General features: G+C 40.2%; 1 protein-coding gene across 1 annotated transcript; it reads left to right on the top strand.

Annotated features, from left to right (window-relative positions):
- Nucleotides 1-3,216: 3,216 nt before the first annotated feature.
- gnb3b (guanine nucleotide binding protein (G protein), beta polypeptide 3b) lies at nucleotides 3,217-14,671 on the top strand. The gene is made up of 9 exons (XM_039820650.1): nucleotides 3,217-3,436; nucleotides 6,274-6,392; nucleotides 7,143-7,288; nucleotides 8,486-8,549; nucleotides 9,312-9,468; nucleotides 9,623-9,689; nucleotides 10,152-10,353; nucleotides 11,138-11,354; nucleotides 13,587-14,671. Exons 2-9 carry the CDS (start codon nucleotides 6,324-6,326, stop codon nucleotides 13,691-13,693), a joined length of 1,029 nt encoding a protein of 342 aa, XP_039676584.1. The 5' UTR covers nucleotides 3,217-3,436; nucleotides 6,274-6,323; the 3' UTR covers nucleotides 13,694-14,671.
- The last annotated feature ends 2,032 nt before the right edge of the window (nucleotides 14,672-16,703 follow it).

Here is a 16,703-nt window from a genome sequence, read left to right as displayed (position 1 = left end):
ACCTCTGGATATGTAAGTGATGTGTCTGTGCTATCGTTTAAGACGGGGGTCTTCAAAAATTTTTAAGCCAAGGACCCTGAAACAGAGACAGAGCACGGACCCCCTACTACATATATTGTATAAAATGAAGTTGAATATTAAACTGGGCATACAATAACTTGTAGGGCGGCCTAAAGCTTTTATACATACTTTTTTTTGCATCGAATACTAAGGTATTAAAATCATTAAAACATGATTTATAAATCATGTTTTAATGTTACACATGTTAATGTTACACATAAACACACTGTATCTGTAGATGGCCTTATTGACTACTTTACCTATAGGCCAGTAAGCAGTGGGGATTTATATTTGCTAAAAATATATTGGATTCATGTTTGATTCAAGACTTTTTAATTCTTGAAAAAAATGTCAAAAATGTACAATAATTTGGAGGCCTCCCTTCATTGACTCTGAGGACACCCCAGGGCCCCGGACCCCCTGTTGAAGTTCCCTGGTTTAAGACCACAGAACATGTTGGAAACTCAAAGCCCATGCTCGTGTTGGTGAACCCACCGAGAATTACTTTACCCAGCATTTTGGTGTCATTCAGCTCTTGGTTTTGGTCATCTGACCCAGTTTAATATTTTGGTTCACTTTCTCTCATCAACCCTGTTTCCAGAAGCATCAGGCAGCAAAATAATCTCTCATGAATGTCACTGTACACTACCTGCTTAGCACCTAACAACAGATGGACAAAGTCAGATACTTACATAGAGGAGCAATTAGCAGCTGAAGAGACAGATATTTCATGAAGGAGTTGGTGGAGACCAAAAACAGAGCTTAAATAGAGAATAGTGGACCCTAAATAATGGCTCTAAATAATGGTTACTTTTATTTGTATATCACTACTGGATATTGGCATGCAATTAATGATGCCGTGTGGCAGAAGACATGCTGTATTACTGTTACTGAGTAAGATTCTGTGACAATATATGATTTAGAAATTCCTCTCTGACGTATCATCCGGTGTTTCCTGTGTTTGCCAGAAGTTAGAGCAACTAGAGGGGTTAAATGTTACATATTATACCTTTAACTTGAAATTAATAAAACCGATATATTAAGTTAAGTTAATGAAAAACTACTAGTTGATTTCACTAACTTATGTTTGATGTAAAATATTTATGGTCTCAATGATATGATACGATACAACTTTATTGTCAGTTTACACTGAAATATATTTTGCATTCCCGAGCAGCTCCGCTCAAAAAAACGGAAATAACACAGAGAGTTAGACAACAATTGCACATATAGTACAAACATGAAGACACATCAACAGCCATGACAAAAAAAATATATGTTTCATGATAACCTTGGATCCAGATCTTAATTGGCAGCAGTTTGATTTGGGTTTAGCAACAGGATAGACTGATGTATAAAACAGTTCTTGAGCCTGTTGTACATAAATGAATGGACTCTAAATCGCCTGTTAGAAGGCAGAAGTTGGTAATCATAATTTAAAACATGCATGGAGTCAGAAGAGATGCTGTTAGCAAGCCTGGTGTTGTGATTACGTTACATTCCATTCTCTAAAAACTCTAAATAAAGCCTCATTCAGGCTTTGTTAAAAAAATCATGTTTTAATTTGGCATCATAAATTCTTATCCTGTTTTCCTTCCTGAGGATTTATCTGCGTGAACCTACCGTAAACCAATCCTCATACTCTATGGAGCCTCTTTCTTATACATCTACTCTCACATCATCGAAGTGAATGGAGCGATTGTTAGAAAATGTATATATTCTCGTGTGTCTAATTGAACCTTTAGGACATTGTGAACTCAACCCTTCTTCGTGTCGCTTTGATTTCGTAACTCCTTTCAGAATCAACTGGTGAACAGAGGTGAAGCCAGTAGATGATGGGATACGAACCACAAAACAGCCGTGATCGGATTGTATCACAATAGGTAAACTGTTGCCAGATCAGCAGGCTGCATTAGATCATACTGTATTTCAACCCCCGAACCTTCATCTTTTAACCTTTGCTATTGTGTCATTGAGAAAGACACAGGATCTCTACCAGTTCCAAGATGTCACTGTGTAGCTGATCCTGACCTCTGACCTGCCCATGTAGGTAACATCGCACAGATTATTATCCATGTGGGGTCCCGAACCACCCTCCTTTCTTAGAAGAAAATAGGAACATCTGACCACAAGTCACAAGTCAGATTACAGGATGTCAAGGTATGGGGCGGGCCGAACGAGATCATCTCTCATTGGAGGCCAATACCTACTCTACATCCTGTCACGGATCGACCCAAAAACCTCCCTCCTGTCCTGCTTAACTGTCTGCCTCTCCTGCGTTTGACCATTTCCAATACCAGTTATTTCAAAAGAGCAGATGATATGGTCTGGTTTTTTGGTCGAATACTTTTAAAGGGCGAAACTCTGCGTTTGACTCTTGAGCCACTTGTCGTACCTGCCTTCTCTGTGTGTCAGGCGTGACGCACGTTCAGCCTGACCTGCTCTAATTCCCTAACGAGATTGCCCATCCCCGGATATCCTATTAGACCCTGATTAACCGGGCTCAGCTCATTAGCTCTGACAAACCAATTCACCCATGTCCACCTCTGCCCCAGACTATCCATCCTCGCTCCTGCATCCTGAGAGAAAACATGCACTGCAATGCCAAAGATCAGAATACAATGTCACCTCTCTGTTGTCACAGGACACTGGGGACCTAAAAAAAATCAAAGGAACCAAAGAAATAAAAAAATAAAGTCTCATATTTATGAATCAGAAATTGCAAATGAAATTGCAAATGATTCATCGTGCTTCCTTAAAACAATTCAAAGATGATGAGGCTCATTTTTACTTTGCTCTTGCTCTTAATTTGCTGTCATTGCACCCGGAAAGTGTAATATAGTTAGGTGCATGGCTGATGTGTCAGTTTCCTTCCCTCTGTGCGTAATTGAGTATCAATTACGACAGGTATCATTTCTTTGCAAACCTCCACAATTCTTTTCTCCTCGCTCATATTCTCACATTTCACCTCCACCTGTTCCCTTTCTCTACTTCTTTTATTTCGTCACCTGATCTTGTCTTCTGACCTCATGACCCCATTTTCTTCCTCCAATCGGTTTACCATCTCTAACCATGCTCTCTCTAAATTTCTCTCTCCCTCTCCTTCCCTCTCTATTTCCATCTTTGAGCTTTATCCCTTCATCCCTTATCTCCTTCATCCCCTCCAATCCTCATCTGTTCTTCACCGTGGAGGAAGGGACAGAGAAAGAGAGAGTTTCTCACAAGTAAGCTGCTATCATTCTGCCGGGGGAGAGCGTCGGAGGAGCCAGGTTGTTCACCCTGGGATTGTGGAATCTAAAAAAGAGCCGGAGGTGTCTGGGACCAGGAGCTGCACGGTTGCAGAAGAAGAGAAGGGCCCACGTTGTGTGTGGAAAAAGTGAGTTTCTCCTTTTATTCTTCTGTAGTTGTGCCCTCTTCAGCTGCTTCCTCTGCTGTTGGAGAACGTTTGGAGCTGCGGTGAAAAGCTGGGAAGCACGAATGATCTTACTTTGTGATAGGAAGTGGACTTTTGCTTCAGTGTGCAACACAGGAAACTGATGGGAAACTTTTTGTATATTATTGGCGATTTTCTGCACATGGCTGCCTTCAAACCATGAAATATACTGTATAGCTGCATATATAGCTGCAGCTGCCATTTGTGCATTTACAGCGATTTTGGAGAAGCATAATCTTTATCCCAATGTTGACTTCTGAGCTGTTTTAAAAAAAAATTATTCTTTCTAGTTGTATTTTTCATGCCAGAACGCTTCTCCACGCTACAGGCTCCTTAACGTTTTCAAATCGGTTTCTTGCGGGTAATAGAAGTAGTTCTTCCATGTACGATTGCCAGGGGCGTCAGACTGGAGGGAAAAAGGGAACTGAGTACCCAGGGCCCTCATGTCAGGAGGGCCCAAAAAAATTTGCTTGAATGAAAAGCTGTGGATGCGGGGAAGGGCCCATAGACTACATCCAAAGTGACGATTCCTTAAACCCTCTGAAGGTGATCTTTGGATTGTAGGGAAGCTGCCAAAGAGGATTGGTGCCTCAGGTGTGGCAGCAGTAAGCTGCAGCCTGATCCATCAAACAAGGCCAAACCTCATCCAGCTCGCTCAGTTGGCCCATTTCTACACTACAGGATCCTTATAGCTTGGGTTGATGTTGTTTCGTACATTTTCAATTGTTCTTTGGAATTCGGATGCTTTTTAGCTTTAGAAAATAGTTTCACTTGAGAGTGGAGACATGTATGTGTGAGAGCACAAATGCACCATCTTTTCCATCACATAACAGAAGGGGAGAGTAGAGGAGGAGCTGCTGATGTTTGACTATAAGAGACCCTCCACATCTCCCCCCCTCAATCTCTCTCTCTGATCCTTAGGTAAAGAGCAGTCAGTAATCGGATGACAGGAGATAAAGCCTCCCTTAAGATCTCCTGCCCGGGATTTAAAGTCCTGTGCTCAACCTTCAACTCGTCCGTTGAAATGATCTTTTGATTTCATTGTGCAAAACACATACTGTACGTAGGGCTGCAACTTTCCATTCACAATTATCCTTTTGATTGATTTTGCCATTACTTTATTAAGTGTTCAGTGAATGAAATGTCAGAAAACAAGTGGAAAATGCCATCACAATTTGCCAAGGTGACATGTTAAAGTTGCTCGTTTTGTCCACTGAAGATTTTAAAACGTAAAGACATCAAATGTATGGTATCAAACAGAGAAAAGCTGCACATCCTCACATTTGAGAAGCTGCATGATGACCAAATTAATTAATCGATTATTCATTTTCAAATTGTTCCATAATTTTCTCTAAAAGTTTCAATTTCTCCCCGTGTCCCCACAAACTGCAGCGTTGAATCACATCTTTAGATGAAAGTTAGAGATATAAATGAACGTAAGAATGCAAGAATGGGTTGAGCCTTTAGTTAACAACTGGTTGAAGTTCCTTGCTGATTTTCTGTAGCATAACGAATTGCATGTCCTTAAATGATGCTCTAGTCATTTTCCCTATTCAGCATCAACAATCATCCTTAGTGGAGAGTTTTCGATGAGCTACTTTGCCAATGAGCGGAATTGTGCATGGATGCTGTTGGAGTTAAAAAGGCCAGGTGTCAGTATCCTATTACAGAGTATTAGGCACTGACGTTGCGCACGCAGGGCTTGAAATGAAAATGAAGTTGAAGTGAAGAAACCAGTCAGTTAGGAAAGGCAGTGAGGGCATTTAATACGAGGAGTGAAAGGTTTAGAAACGCAGCCATTTGACTCTCTTCTTAACAAGCCCCCCCCCCCCAAAAAAGAGTTGACCTCACAAAGCTGATGTTAACTAACAAACAACTATAAATCATCATCATCAAGGTTGAATTCCATCTTAATAATGAAGGACGAAAAATTGCGTTAGATCTCTCGAAATGAGAAATGTCAAAACACCACCACAAGATGAGCTGCTCCGAAGTTCTTTGAGATAACGGACCCTAAAGTGTAATGTCAGATTCAGTTAATAAAAGTGACGTTTGATTAATCTATATTGAACATTAAAGCTCAGCTGTGTAATTCACTGACACAGTTTGGGGAGCTGTTTTTTTGCAACCCATTCATATACATTGAGAAAAGTCTAAATAAGGTTTTAGCTCCCCTTTTCACTTCCTTCCCTTCTTTTCCTTCTGTCCTTCGCAATGGGTGTTCTCTTCTCTTTCCAAATCCTGTCTCTGCTACATCTAAGTATACTTTGCTAGTCTTTTCCTTTCTGCTTCTTTTATTTCTTTCCTACCATGGTCAGTATTTTTTTTTTCCCTTTACATTCGTGTCACCGTTTTTGTTCATCTCTCCCTCCCTTCGCACTCTGTACAGTACATCATAGCTGGACCAGCGTGAGAGCTAATAACGGTATTACAACTTTGGGTTTAGGGAGGGATTAAACCGGTCAGGTATGTGTCTAATCTTTGCCCCAGATTTGATGTTGTAACAGCAACCCATGTGTTCCAGATCAAGGTATCAGGGTCCCTGGGTGATGCACAGCCTGGTCCACAGTGAACCTCTGCTGAACCTGTACTGTATCTTATAACAGTCGGGGAAACCCAGTGTTGGCCCAGAGGCAGTCAATTCCTGCAGGAGTTGGTGTTCTGATACTTTACTTAACTAACACATTGCATTGTCTTCTCTTCTTTATTCCCGTCCCCTCTCTCTCTCTCTCTCTCTCTCTCTCTCTCTCTCTCTCTTTGTCCCTCTTTCCCTGTTTCAGAGTGACAGTTTTGTTCTTCCCGTCAGTAACATCCCCTAGCAAACGTCGCCATGGCAGCTGAGAAAGCGGAAATGGATGCGCTGAAAAAGGAGTGCGATAGCCTCCGTACAAAGATTGAGGTGAGCAACTTGACACACACAGTGCTTCCTGATGAAGGTGGATCAGATATGTGTAAGCATTGTGACACCCCGATTACACAAAACATAGCGTTGCGGTCCTGTAAAAAAAAACGTATCTCCAAAAAGACCCCTTAAGTTTATCTTCGTAAATAACTCTTTTCCAGAAAATCAGCAAAATTGGAGATACATGGTTTTCATTGGACAGTGACTATATGTATATATATATATAGAAAAGCAACTCTATAGTATCTAGTATTTTCTAGTCCTCCTAGTCCTGTCTTTTTAATCTGGCTTTTAATTTGGAGTAATATTATAGCCTTAACTTTTAATTTGGATTCATTTGTATTATTTTCATCCCTGGTGTTTATTTCATCTATATTTTTGTTGTTGTCGTTTTTTAGTCATGCAAAATTATATTTATTGTTGGTTCATTTTTGATTTAGTTTTTTTTGTCTGTGTTGTTTCAATGTTGGGGCACTTTGGGCTGCATGTTTGCATGAAAGCTGCTGTCACTTCCACTACTTATCCTCGTGCCTTTTAAAATATAAAGTTGAAATGGCTTACAACAACCATCTACACATCTGTTAATGTGTCATCTTTTAATTGAGCCTGCATTACATAAGCCTGATGAACTCAACTTCAAACTGCATGCTGGGAGGAAATCTAGGTGCAGTTTACCTTCCTTACTCTCCCTTGTTCTTCTTCTTCTCTTCTCTCACACCAACATGTAACTCCCCGTGTGACCACCAGGCGGCCCGTAAGGCTGTGAATGACGGCACCATGGCAACAGCAGCAGGAGGGGCGTCCGCGGTGGGCCGAGTCCAGCTAAAGCTCAGGAAGAACCTCAAGGGTCACCTGGCTAAAATCTACTCGCTGCACTGGTCTGCTGACAGCAGGTGAAGACTTTTCCGATGCACAGGCACAACATTATCAATGGCTCCGTTCAAGTGTCCCATGTAAACCATGATAGGGTGACAGTGAGCCAGCACGCACAGTACCAGGACCCTGAAACTCAGGCTTATTTTACAATATTTCTCTAAAGGCAGAAACGATCTGAATGGTTTAGTGAAGTAGCTGTGGAAGTCCCTCCATTCCCCATTTTGGACACACAAAGACAAACTCAAAGAAAGAATGAACTTTTGTCATAACATTATTTTTCTTTTCACTCATTGGACTGGATAGCTACAGACTAGAATTGGTAGTTTAAATGTGGAAGCTTCAGAAAAGCCGCACTCGAATGTAATGTTACTTCACTGTAGTCATCCACCTGTCAGATAGAGACCGTCCTGCCCCCAGCAAAAAGGCCCACATAATACAATTACGACTCATATTTAGGGTAATAACGGTGGCTCCCTTAAAGTAGTTATGCTGGAAAGAAAGCAGAGAGGAAGTTAACGAAATACAAGCGCGACAACATTAATGAACCCGTGACAGTTACGTTGTCTGGTTTAGATATGGAGTCGTATTTCCTGCCGCCATAGGGGTGCTAATTTATGAAACGCTTCTGTGTATCGTTGTACGGTTTAGAGGACTTGTTGGTCAGATTATTTTTGTAAGTTTGTCTCCAACAACATTTATGGAGCTTAAGCTCTAATATACTCAACTTTAAGACACAGGTATCAACCCTTGTGTTGTCTTCCTGTCCACCATGAAAAAAAATGTCAACGTTTTTGTGTTGTTTTTTTTCAACGCTTTGGTCACTTTTTTCAAAATTTTTATGGCTTTTTCCCGACGTTTTTGTGACTTTTTCTAAAGTTTGCAGGTCTTCTTTCACTGTTTCTTACAGTTTTTTCATTGTTGTTTTTGCTATTCCTAATATTTATCTTTTTTTTACATTTTCAGCGCTTATTTTGACGTCCCGTATTTTCTGTTGTAAAGATTTTTTGAAAGCGGGTCAAATTTGACCCGAGGACAACATGAGGCTTAAGACAAGATAGACTTTATTGATGATGATGAGCAGTACTGCCTGCAACACGAGACTCTGCTCTCAGGCATCTGACCCACAACGTTGTCTGAATAAAAAAAAAGAATAATAATAATAATAATAATGATTTCTTCAAACGCAGACGGTGACTTTCTCGTCTCTCTCACAGGTCAATGGTCAGTGCATCACAGGATGGCAAGCTTCTCGTCTGGGACTGCTACACAGGGAACAAGGTAAGATCACGTCACTGTAAACAATAAAACACAAGTTACTGTACATAATTGTTACTGTGATTTTATCCAGTATGTTGTTGATTATTGTGATCAGCTCAACGATTACCAAGGGCCGCCCGTAATCTGAGGACGCAGAAATTTGCAGAATTTGTCCGCAGATTTTGAACAAATTAAAATTAAACTTAGAATGTTAACACATCTCCACCCAAGCAGACAAACAGCCAGCTAGATTCTGCAGATTTTCGTTCAGGAACAAAGCTGGGGGAAGAAATCTGCCGATTCTGTTTGGGTTTGATAATTACTGTAATTTTCAATTGAATACACAGTATTCGCTAACACTTTACTTGAAGGTATCTACATAAGAGTGACATGACATGACACATGAGCCCTAACCCTAACTCTAACTCTAACCCTAACTCTAACCATAACTTGTCATGACAAAAACCGAATGACACTTACTAAAAGAAGAGTTATGTCATAAGCGTTTATGACTTCTTTATAATGTTTATGACACGTTCATGACAGTGTCATGTCACTCTTATGTAGATACCTTCAAGTGTAACTCAGTATTCTACTGTGAAACAGTATACAATAATTTACTGTGCACAAACTTACTAAATGACTGTGGATTTCTTAGGCATTTTTGTTTTGTTTTTTACAGAGTACAGCCTTTAAAGACTGGTTTCCAATGCAGCTTATACCCTGATATATGTGAAGGAGGCTGTAAATCAACTAAAAACTAACCAAATTTCCACTTCCCAGTTGGTTGCTGTCCCACTAAAGTCAGCTTGGGTGATGAGCGTCGCCTTCGCCCCCTCCGGTAACCTGGTGGCCAGCGGCGGTCTGGATAACATGTGCACAGTGTACAACATCAAGGCCGCCAGCCCCAAGACCCTCAGGGAGCTGGACGCGCACACAGGTGAGGATGACGTCCTCAAGCGCCATTTTGTCTCCTGGCTGAAAACACGCACTCAGGGGCAACATCGAAATGAAAGATGACGTTACATGAAAGAACAAACATAAATGAGTTGATGTTCGGTCGGACTGATTGTTCATGTTCATTTCCCAACCAGGTTACCTGTCTTGCGCTCGTTTCCTTAGCGACACTGAGATCCTCACTGCCTCCGGCGACACCACCTGGTGAGTTTACCATCGATCATTGTCAGCTGGAAACATCTGCAAAATGTCATGTTTGGAATCCCAAACTGCTCCCCTGGCCGTGGCTATTTCCTGACGAATCAAATCCACTCAGTAAAAACTCAAAGATATCCGTTTTGTTCTCTTTTGGCCGGCACCTGTGGCCAAAGCAGTAATTGCAGGTGTGTTTTTGGATCTCACTTCTGAGAGATCCGAACACGCTGTGTCCTGTTGGAAGTTGCCTTCTTCTAAACGTCAAATTTGTTTACTGCTTCACGATCCTCATAGTTTGGTTTTCACAGGTCCGATATGAAACGGAGCGGAGGAAAAGCTACTCAAAACTGGCATTTATAAATGAATATTCACCTCACAAAAAAAGGCCCAATAATGGTTAGACCCAAATATGTTTGATCCTTTTCATTCTCTCCTTGCACTCATAACGCTCTTCCTCCCTCTCCTCTCCAGCTGTCTGTGGGACCTGGAGACTGGCAAGCAGAAGATCATCTTCACCAACCACATTGGAGACTGCATGTCGCTGGCTCTCTCCGCCGACATGAACACCTTCATCTCTGGAGCCTGTGACTCTCTGGCCAAGCTGTGGGACCTGAGGGAAGGGACCTGCAAGCAGACCTTCTCCGGACACACCAGCGACATCAACGCCATCAATGTGAGCGGGGCTTTAAATTAACTTCTTTCTTTTTTCTTTTTTTTAATCACCAGCCAACATGGCTAGTGGATTTTCAAAGTTAAAAGCCAATCAGATTTTCAAAGTTACCAGCCATTCAGATTTTCCACTAGCCAATTTTTCTCCAGGGAAAATAAAACAGATTATGAGTGCTGAATACATTTAAACATCAATGTTTCTTTACATTGTTTGCATGTGGGTTGATACTTAATTTAATTACGTAGTATCTTAATACATTGACTTAATTAATCGGCTTTTGCTTTTTGAAAGTAATATAGAATTACCTGCAATTCAGTTTTCCAGATGCTTAGATACTAGCTTTTTTTTTTTTGTAGAGCGGCCTTTTGTTTCGCTTCTCGGTGTACGGTGGCCAGTGAGGACCAAGATTTTAAACAGAAAGTTAAAGTTTTCTTTTAAATGTGAATTAATTAAGAAAAGCTTTAATGATTTGCCAGCCAATGGGTATTGTAGCATAAAAACATGGAGGACCACAAGTATTCAAAATCCAAATTTCAGAGACAGGAGTCTTCTTCTTCGCCCAGAAAAAGAAAAAGGATATTGAAAAGAGCAAGAGTCATCAGAAAAACGTGTGAAGGCTACCGTAGCTGTAATACGTACTTTGAACTACGCGGCGCGAGAGAGTTGATTGAGATATATATGATCTCAACGCTAGATGGGAGAAATTCCCAAACATTGGACCTTCAAAATCAGCGCCACACATGAATACAAACACAAGCTTTGTCTTCTTCTTCTCTTCCCACCTCAGTACATGCCCAATGGACAATGCTTCATCACAGGCTCCGACGACTGCTCCTGCAAGATGTACGACCTGCGCTCCGACCAGGAGGTGATGAACTACCAGGACACCAGCCTGAACTCGGGCGTCACGTCTGTAGCTCTCTCCAACTCAGGCCGCCTTTTCTTTGCCGGCTACGACGACTTCAACTGCCACATCTGGGACTCACTGAAGGGAGAGAAAGTTGGTGAGTGGGGATGGGGTCGATTTATTCAGGTTTTCATGATGAATAAATGTAGAAAAACAAACTGAGAATTGAAATCTGTTAGAAGTCTATATATATTTAAAACCCCATAATTTTTTTTTTTTTTTTTTTTTTTTATGCCCTCAAAAATTTTTTTTTTTTTTTTTATAGGCCTTAGTGGTCCCTAATACTGTATCTGAAGTCTCTTTTATATAGGCCTTAATGGTCCCCTAATACTGTATCTGAAGTCTCTTTTATATAGACCTTAGTGGTCCCCTAATACTGTATCTGAAGTCTCTTTTATATAGGCCTTAATGGTCCCCTAATACTGTATCTGAAGTCTCTTTTATATAGACCTTAGTGGTCCCCTAATACTGTATCTGAAGTCTCTTTTATATAGACCTTAGTGGTCCCCTAATACTGTATCTGAAGTCTCTTTTATATAGGCCTTAGTGGTCCCCTAGTACTGTATCTGAAATCTCTTTTATATAGACCTTAGTGGTCCCCTAATACTGTATCTGAAGTCTCTTTTATATAGACCTTAGTGGTCCCCTAATACTGTATCTGAAGTCTCTTTTATATAGACCTTAGTGGTCCCCTAATACTGTATCTGAAGTCTCTTTTATATAGACCTTAGTGGTCCCCTAATACTGTATCTGAAGTCTCTTTTATATAGACCTTAGTGGTCCCCTAATACTGTATCTGAAGTCTCTTTTATATAGGCCTTAGTGGTCCCCTAGTACTGTATCTGAAATCTCTTTTATATAGACCTTAGTGGTCCCCTAATACTGTATCTGAAGTCTCTTTTATATAGGCCTTAGTGGTCCACTAATACTGTATCTGAAGTCTCTTTTATATAGACCTTAGTGGTCCCCTAATACTGTATCTGAAATCTCTTTTATATAGACCTTAGTGGTCCCCTAATACTGTATCTGAAGTCTCTTTTATATAGACCTTAGTGGTCCACTAATACTGTATCTGAAGTCTCTTTTATATAGACCTCAGTGGTCCCCTAATACTGTATCTGAAATCTCTTTTATATAGACCTTAGTGGTCCACTAATACTTTATCTGAAGTCTCTTTTATATAGACCTTAGTGGTCCCCTAATACTGTATCTGAAATCTCTTTTATATAGACCTTAGTGGTCCCCTAATACTGTATCTGAAGTCTCTTTTATATAGACCTTAGTGGTCCACTAATACTGTATCTGAAGTCTCTTTTATATAGACCTTAGTGGGCCCCTAATACTGTATCTGAAGTCTCTTTCCCGAAATTCAGCCTTGGTGCAGAATTACAGCCACTAGAGCCAGATCCACAATGAGCTTTCCTTAGGATGTGCCATGTCTGTGTCTGTAGCTTTAAATGCTATTGAGGAGGAGAGGGGGGGGTGGAGGGTGGGGGTGTGGCCTTGACCAACTGCCATGCTTCTCTTGTTTGCAAGCCATGATGTCTCTCTTTCTTTCTCATTGGTGGGCCAAATTCTCTGGGCGGGCAAAGCAGAGAAAGGGGAGGTAACTTTTCCCCTTATGACATCATAAAGGGAAGATTCCAGATCGGCCCATCTGAGCTTTCATTTTATCAAAGGCAGAGCAGGATACCCAGGGCTCGGTTTACACCTATCACCATTTCTAGCCACTGGGGACCATAGGCAGACTGGGGGGACTCATATTAATGTTAAAAAACCTCATAAAGTGACATTTTCATGCCATGGGACCTTTAAGCATCTAAGAGTTATGAATCTAATTTCAGAGTAATGGCCCGCAGAGGCTTCAGAGTGGAGGTTAATGTTAGTTTCAGGAAGGGGAGAGACAGAGACAATCATTCACACTTAACTCTTATCATGCAATCACTCAGGGATTGAGACGACATTTAAATCAGCATCACGGAAAACATCAATAATGCGGAAACTTAACTTACGCAACTTTTGAAATCTAAAAGACTTAAAAAATGGACTTCATGAGATGTGTTTCCTTGTGTGTTTTGCTAAAAGATTAATAAAATAGGCAACACCTAATTACATATATATATATATATATATATATATATATATATATATATATATATATATATATATATATATTACATCCAACAGAAGCCCAACAGCTTGTTATTCTTCAAATCGATTTAGAAGAAATAAATAAACATTTTGTAATTTTTCCTTTCTGTTGCATACTGTCTCTCCTTTTCTTTCCTTTCATTTCTTTTCTATACCCTCTCCTCCTCTCCTCCCCCAGGTGTGCTTTCCGGCCATGACAACAGGGTGAGCTGCACCGGCGTCCCCGATGACGGTATGGGCGTCTGCACAGGATCCTGGGACAGCTTCCTCAAACTGTGGAACTGAGGCGTCCTGGCGGAGGAAAACACCGGGGCGAGGGAGAGGAGGAGAGGAAAAGGGGGAGGAAAAGGGTGAAGATAGGGAGGAGAAGACGGGAGGAAAATAAACAAGTGAGGTCGGAGGATATTTTGGCGCCGGTGCTTGGAGCGCAGATCTTCCTCTCTTTCTCTCTTTCTCTCTCCCTCTCTACTTCTTCCTCGTTCACGTATGCAAAACATGAGAGGTTGCGAATGAGTCACGTTGTATAAATGGCGTCAGGGAAACAGCGCACGATGCATCCCGCTGTATGTACAAGAGAGTTTTATTGTTGTCGGGATGATTTAAAACACTTTAAATATAAAAAAAAATAATAATTAAAAAATAGCACGTTATTCAGAATGATTACCGAGGAGAAAATAAGCTCTTATTGAGAATGTCAATTAAACACAAATAGATTTTTGACAATACAAAAAGAGAAAGAACACTTGAATATCGAAAATAAGACTGTAGAATTACAGATCTATTTTTATTGTCTTTGACCTGTAAAAGAGCCCTGCACTTATATAGATGAAAGATCGGCATGTACATTTGTTTGTATTTTATAGTTTTAACACATTAGGATGAAGAGTCGATGTACAGCATCTTTATTTCTTCTTAATTTTTTTTCTGGGGCTGCACATATCCAGAGTGTATGTGTATGGTAATAGAGATGCCATCTTGGGTCCCCTGCTAACAACCAGCAGGCCTTTTGATCCAAGATGGCTGCCGCTGTTTCCCCCCAGTCTCACCGTGAAAATTCGACGACCCAGTGCCCAGATGAATAAAGGCTGGGAGGTGGAGCCAGGCTGGTGGTCTGACCTGTGAAAACACACTCTGTACAGACCTGTAAACTTCATTTTACTCCCCTGGGTTCAGCTGCATTTTGCACTCGTGCAGTTCCTCTGTAAAAAGACAAATGTTTGTTGAAAATCTTTCTAATAAACATAGATATCTGCATTAACACCACGTCAGAGTCTGTGTGTTTGTGTGTGTTAAGGGCCAGGGAGGGCCTTAACCCTTGTGTTTTCCCCGGGTCAACTTTGACCCATTTTCAAAGTTTTTAATATCAGAAATATGGGTTTCTTTCAACCAAATTGCCCAAAAATAACATGGATGTACGTTGTATAATATAAATATAAAAAATATTTAAAAGAAATATTATTTACATAACATTTTGGTTTTATCCAATTTCATAGCATCCTCTGGTCTTGACTAATAGTCAAAATAATTCATAATTTCTGCTTTTTTAACTTAAAAATTTGGTATAATGTCATGTACATTAGGTTCATTGACCATGAATTAAAAAAATAAAGTTAAAGTGCAAAAAAACGTTTTAAAAAGCATCAAAAGCATTGAAAAAAGGGACAAAAACGTCAGGAAAAGGGACAAAAAAAGTTCTATTTCAATTATGACCCCAAAGCACAACAAGTTCATGGTCAACGCAGTGCTTTAAGTGGAGAAAAAAAGGAGCCGGTACTCTCTTGCACTGGCAAATCATTATGACATTTGAGATTTCTACAGTGAAAAACAAAACGGAGATATTGCTGGTTCAACAACAATTTATTGGCATTTATTGACAACATAAATGTATGTATTTATTTTCTGCGCAGTGACAGCTGTTGCTTCACTTTTTCTGTACCAAAGGCTTGAATTAAACATTCCCTATATGTACACTTATACACTCAATATTCCATAATGACAAAGTGAAAACAGGATTTTAGAAATGTTTGCAAAGAAAAATAATGATATATCACATTGACGCAAATATTCAGACCCTTGAAATTCAGCTCAGGTGACTCCCCTTTCTCTTGATCATCTTTTGAGCCGTTCACCTTGATTGGAGTCCACCTGTGGTCAATTGAATTGATTGGGCATGATTTGGAAAGGCACACGCCTGTCTATACAAAGCCATGAGACAGAGGGAACTGCCAGACATGGACAGAAATTTAACATACATCATTCTGGGATTTGGAGTCTTTTTAGCATTCGGCCAACTTGAGTATTTTTAGATGATTACATAGGTCTATGTTATGTAGCCTACATTTAACAACTTTTAAGCTGACAAAAACTACATATGTAGCCTATGTAGGCCTCAATCAAGTACTGCATTTCCCACCAAACTTACTAAAAACAGCTAAAATAATAAAATATTGAAAAAAACAGTCTGGTCAAATGTTTCTCAAAGGAGGAGAAAATGACATGTCAGTCCCAGTATAAGAAAATAAAGGACTATATGCAGGAATGAGTGCTGTACTGTAAGTGTGTGTAAGGTTTACAAAAGTATTTCCAGATGACAAATACTGTAGGTGCAGAAGAACATGTTAAAGATGGAAAAATAGAGTCCACACATTAGATAATGCTCCCATGAACATATTTAATTACTACCAAGTCTTTGGCATTTTTCCATCTAATTCTATTTAAAACATCAAATGGTTTAAAAGCACATTGTAATGCCCTGATCAATGTCAATGTCTGTGCAGTTTCATGTTTTATGTATTAAAATATTGACTTATTGCCTTTCCTTCCTCAGAGCATGAGTCTTCATGAATCATTTACTTACTAAACAAATAAAAACAGCCTAATTCTACACTGAGATACAACACGCCACTCCCAAACTCTCAGATAACCAATTTATATCCATTGCATTTGTAGAAGATCAGCCATAGTCAGTGGCCACGCTTACATTCACACTGATACCGTACAAATTTGGTACGGATCATGTAAACAGCATATTCCGGTTGGATATTCCGAATTAGGCCTTTTTCCAGATATAGCATTTTCCAATTAAGACACGTGTGATATGTCGGTATTATTCTGGTTTTAGAGGCATTCTTTGGACAATGTGTACAGCGCATTCGGAATATGCGTCTCAGTCAGGTATTTTACCGCAGTTTGTGACAGTTTTCGGACTCTTGCCTGTTTACGGCTTACGGTCAGCTCTGTGCGTTGCTGTGGTTGCTGTACACAAACCAACCAGCCAACAGTTTGCAAGGCTGCA

This window comes from Perca fluviatilis, chromosome 13, assembly GCF_010015445.1.
Source record: "Perca fluviatilis chromosome 13, GENO_Pfluv_1.0, whole genome shotgun sequence".
Classification (NCBI taxonomy): domain Eukaryota; kingdom Metazoa; phylum Chordata; class Actinopteri; order Perciformes; family Percidae; genus Perca; species Perca fluviatilis.
The sequence above is the reverse complement of the archived record's forward strand: the minus strand, read 5'-3'. Positions and strand labels throughout refer to the sequence as shown.